At 37.0% G+C, this 5,109-nt stretch overlaps 1 protein-coding gene across 1 annotated transcript; it reads left to right on the top strand.

Annotated features, from left to right (window-relative positions):
* Positions 1-311: 311 nt before the first annotated feature.
* On the top strand, positions 312-3,331 carry LOC111403414 (disease resistance protein RPM1-like). The gene has a single exon (XM_023031919.1). It carries the CDS (start codon positions 431-433, stop codon positions 3,329-3,331), a length of 2,901 nt encoding a protein of 966 aa, XP_022887687.1. The 5' UTR covers positions 312-430.
* The last annotated feature ends 1,778 nt before the right edge of the window (positions 3,332-5,109 follow it).

Here is a 5,109-nt window from a genome sequence, read left to right on the forward strand (position 1 = left end):
TGGGACGATGGGAAATGCGTTCAAATTGTTCAAAATGATATTCATGTCACACTCTAAAAATTATATTAAATATAGTCAATCAATCATGCAAAATGATTGTAGTACCCTATTGTTAGAATAGCACCTAGAAATTAAAAGAAAAAAGAAAGAATATCATCTATAGGCAAAGTTGATAAGGACGACTTGAACATTTTAAAGTATGAACTTTTGGAATTGGAATAATAATAAAGAAGACGAGAATAATTTCGAGACATGGCTTGTCTGTAGCTGGCCCTACAAGACGCGTGGGTCGATTATTTAACCTCCAATATCAAGGCAAAAATTGACAACCTATTCAATTTCCTCTTAATCTTAATTGTATTTGCTTTCCAATTGTCCGTTCAGTCGTCGTCAACCCTCCAAGAAACTGCAATTAACTAGGCACAAAAGAATGGCAGAGAGCGCAGTATCATTTCTAGTGAATCAGCTAGCAACACTGATCCAAGAAGAGAGACAACTATTAGGAAGTCTTGATGAAAACTTCATGTATATCCATAATCAACTGGAGCTAATGCGTCCTTTTTTGCAAGGTGCTGATGCAGAAGATGGCAATCCTCAACTCCAAGCATGGGTTAAACAAGTGAGGGAGGTTGCTTATGATGCTGAAGATGCCATCGACACATTTATGCTACAACTTGCAAATCTCTGTGCAGAAGATGTATTCTGCTGCTGTGTCCAGGAGATCTATATCTTTTTAAAGAAGCTCGGAGTGCGCCATAATATTGCGTCTGATTTGGAAAACATCAAGGGAAGGGTCACGAACATTTTTGAAGCACGTGAGAGGTACCAAATAAAAAATGTTGCACCGCTGAGATCTAGGTCTACCTTATTGTTTGATGGGCGTAATGATGCGCTTTTGGTGGACGAAGCTAAGCTTGTAGGAATTGACAGGCCAAAAGAATTGCTCATTAAAGAGCTTCTTGATGATGAAACTCGGCTTAAAGCTGTTTCTGTGTGGGGAATGGGAGGATCGGGGAAGTCCACGTTGGTTAAACGGATTTACGAGGATGAACGAGTGAAAGGAAAATTCCAGTGCCATGCTTGGATCACTGTTTCTCGGTCCGTTCCCATGATGGAGCTTCTCAAAGACTTGATTCGAAAGTTGCCCGATGAAATCAAGGAACTTATGCCTCAGGACCTCAAACAAGAGGTTGAATTGAAAGAACTTGTCAAGAAATTCCTCTCTGAACGTCAGTATATTATAGTTTTTGATGATGTATGGAGCACTGATTCATGGGATGCTCTTAAGCATGCACTGCCTGACAAAAATATGAGTAGTCGTGTAGTGCTCACTACACGGATACTCGATGTGGCTAACTTAGCCAGTCGGACGGAATATCCGGGCTGTGTCCATGAAATGGAGGCCTTATCTGATGAAGACTCTTGTAAACTACTTTGTAACAAGACTGGAAACGAAACCATCCCCCGACATCTAAAAGACTCTGCAAATGGCATATTGGATAAATGTAAGGGCTTGCCTCTTGCCATTGATGTTGTTGGTGGTCTATTGGCTATGAAGGACAAGAACAACATAGAGGAGTGGAGTACAGTTTGTAGCTACCTTAACACCAAGCTACATGGTTATAGTGATAACCTTGAAAGAATACGACAGGTACTTCTTCTAAGTTACTATGATTTGCCTTACTATCTCAAGAGTTGTCTATTGTACTCGAGCATTTTCCCTGAAGATAGTACTAACTTTGAAAGAATACGACAGGTACTTCTTCTAGGTTACTATGATTTGCCTTACGATCTCAGGACTTGTCTATTGTACTTGAGCATTTTCCCTGAAGATCATATGATTGACTATATGATATTGATTCGGTTATGGATAGCCGAAGGATTTGTGCAAGGGAAAGAAAGGTTGACAAAAGAAGAGGTTGCACTTCGTTATCTTGAGGTGCTTATTAATAGAAGCCTAATCCAAGTTGCAGAGAGATATCCAGATGGAAGGGTAAAACTATGTCGTATCCATGATATTGTACATGAAATTCTTGTTTCTAAGTCAAATGAGCAGAATATTGTGAGCACACGAATCGGAAGAGATTCAGAGTTGCCTGATAAAGTTCGAAGGTTGGCAATACGTACTTCCGTAGACAGCGGCCACCTAGAAATTAATAGGTTGAAATATCTACGATCACTGATATTAACATTATCCGAATATTCACTATTTGAATCATTCTCATCGGAGCTGCAATTTGAATCATTCTTATCGGAGCTGCTGTCAGGTAGTCGAAAGTTGCTAAAGGTATTGGACTTAAGAGATGCTCCACTAGGAAAGATCCCAAATGAAGTTTTCAAACTTTATCATCTTACGCATTTGAGTCTGAGGGGGACAGAGGTCAAGGTCATTCCAGAGTCAATTGGACAGCTTCAATGTCTAGAGACTTTAGATCTTAAACACACTCAGGTCATTTCTTTACCAATTGAGATCCTAAAACTCAAAAGGCTCCGACATCTCTTAGTATATAAATATAATAGTGAAACGGTAGATTATGACCGGCCCTTTGATTGTGCTCAAACCTTTAAGGCTCCATACAAAATAGGATGCTTATCATCCCTACAGAAGCTTTGTTATATAGAGGCAGACCAAATGGGTGACACTACAATAGTGAGAGAGATAGGGAAGCTAACCCAACTGAGGAGATTGTGTATTAGGAAATTAAAAAGAGAAGATGGGAAGGATTTTTGCTCGTCCCTCAAGAAGTTAACTGAACTACGCTCGTTGAATGTCGGTTCCATTGGAGAGGATGAGATCATTGAGTTGCAGGATGCTCTCGATTTTAAATTTCTTCGAACCCTATGCCTGGCGGGGAGGTTAGAGAAGGTACCACAATGGATACCTTCTCTTCAGTCGCTGACTCAAGTAGTTCTGAGACATAATAAGTTAAGCAAAGATCCGTTAGAATCCCTTCAAGATTTGCCTAGTCTAGCATCTCTTGTACTTCATGCAACATTTGAAGGTGAGAAATTGGAGTTCAAGGCTGAAAAATTTCAACGTCTCAAGACTTTATTGATTCGGAGCTTAAATGGATTAAGAAAAATCGTGGTGGAGAAGTGTACCATGCCAAATCTTGATGAGCTATTCTTGGGGGATTGCAAGTTGGTAGAGTTGCCTATTGATTTCGAGCATTTGAACAAGCTTCAATACTTTCAAATAAATAATATGGCCAAAAACTTTGTCGAGGGACTAGAAAATCAGAAACGAAGTGAAGGGAGTAATTGGAAACTAGCTCATGTTCTCAATATTGTTGTTTCTGTAGATGGTGAACCAAGATGGCGATACTTGTAACAGAGATTCCATGCATTTGTACCATTTTCTTTGTCATACTGGATTCAGTTTCACTTGGCTAAAAGTAGCTTTTGCTTCTATTTTATTTCCGATATTATTTCTTTGTATGTAATTGTCTTCTTTAGTGTGTCATGACTGAAAGATGCTCTACTTATTCTGCATTAACTTCTTTTTTTATTCTATTATTTTAACGGAGTCTAAAGGAAATAGAGAAGTTATGCTTAAAAGCAAAGTAAAAAAAAAGGTCATATGCTATCATTTAGAGTCTTGATTTTTGAGCCAAATGGATAAAAATTTGGAGAATTCAATTTTCTTTTGTATAAAAAGTCGTTCAATTGTAGATGAGAGCAACATAGTCAAATACTTCTAATTCATCTTCATACAGAACTATGAATTCAAACACATAATTAAGTACACTGTTCGGTGACTGCAACGCCTCACTTGAAATTTTATCTAGGTTGGAAAAAGGAATAGCAGAAATAGCTCTCCTATCATTTCGACTTCCTCATCATCCAAATAAATTAGGATGGAAAAAAATGTGGAGGAATCGAGTATTGGCAGAGGCTCATTCAAGTTGGACGGTTCACTACTTCTCGTGGATGAACCCATCATCTCGATATTGTTGTATTCAGTGAAACTGTTTGTATATGTTTTGATGTATAAAGTGTCATAAAGATGGAGAAGTTTTTAAGTGTAACTGCAAAGAAAGTCATGCCATGCTATTTATAATCAAATTCTTGGAGGGAATCAATTATGGTCATTTAGTATACAACCACCATTTTCCAGCTTAAAGTGTTGCTTGAGTGACAATTGGTGTGATAGTTAAAGGTCTAAGTGAACCTTTATCCTCTAAACTTTGTCCATAATTTATGAAAAATGTGAATCTCAAATCATCTGTACCATTTTATCTTAAAATATGTAGTTGTTGATAATCAATTTTCATGAGTACTTTTGCATCTTAATTATAGCATGGTCTCGAAGTCTTTTTGATATTTAAACTTCTCATAATCAGAATTCAATCAAGAAATTCAACAATTTTGTCTTGTGCTGTTTTTGTATGTTCAATGTATAAAGTGTCACAAAGCTAGAGAAGTGTTTAAGTGTAACTGAGAAGAAATTCATGCCATGCTATTTATAATCAAATTCTTGGAGGGAAGCAATTATGATCATTTAGTTCACAACCAACAAATCACAGCTTAAAGTGTTGCTTGTGTAACAATTGTTGTGACGCTTTAAAGTCTAAGCGAACCTTTATCCCCTAAACTTGGTCCATAATTTACCTAAAATGTGAATCTTAAATCATATGTACCATTTTATCTTAAAGTTTCCTGCATATAGTTGTTGGTAATCAATTTTCATGAGTACTTTTTATGTTAATTATAGCATGATCCTGAAGTCTTTTTTATATTTAAACTTCTCATAATCAAAATTCAATCAAGAAATTCAATAATTTTGTCTTGTGCTAATTGAACAATCCAATAAATATGTGAAACGAGAAATGATAAGATGCATAACTACAGATATATACAACCACCAAATCGTATTGATAACCATATTCTTCGAGGAAAGCAAAATGTGGTCATTTAGTACATTGCCACAAAGTGATTCTAACATAGTATTCACAAATTTCGTCACACTATTTTTTTTACTCTCTTTCTCTTCTCCTTAGTGTACAGAGTTCTAATAGATGTTGCAGGAAATCGAATGCTTATCCATCGCCACCTCTTTGTGTTAACAACATTGTTGCCTTCGACGGATATGGTGGCCGCCATCAACAA

Source organism: Olea europaea, chromosome 1 (assembly GCF_002742605.1).
Source record: "Olea europaea var. sylvestris chromosome 1, O_europaea_v1, whole genome shotgun sequence".
NCBI lineage: Eukaryota > Viridiplantae > Streptophyta > Magnoliopsida > Lamiales > Oleaceae > Olea > Olea europaea.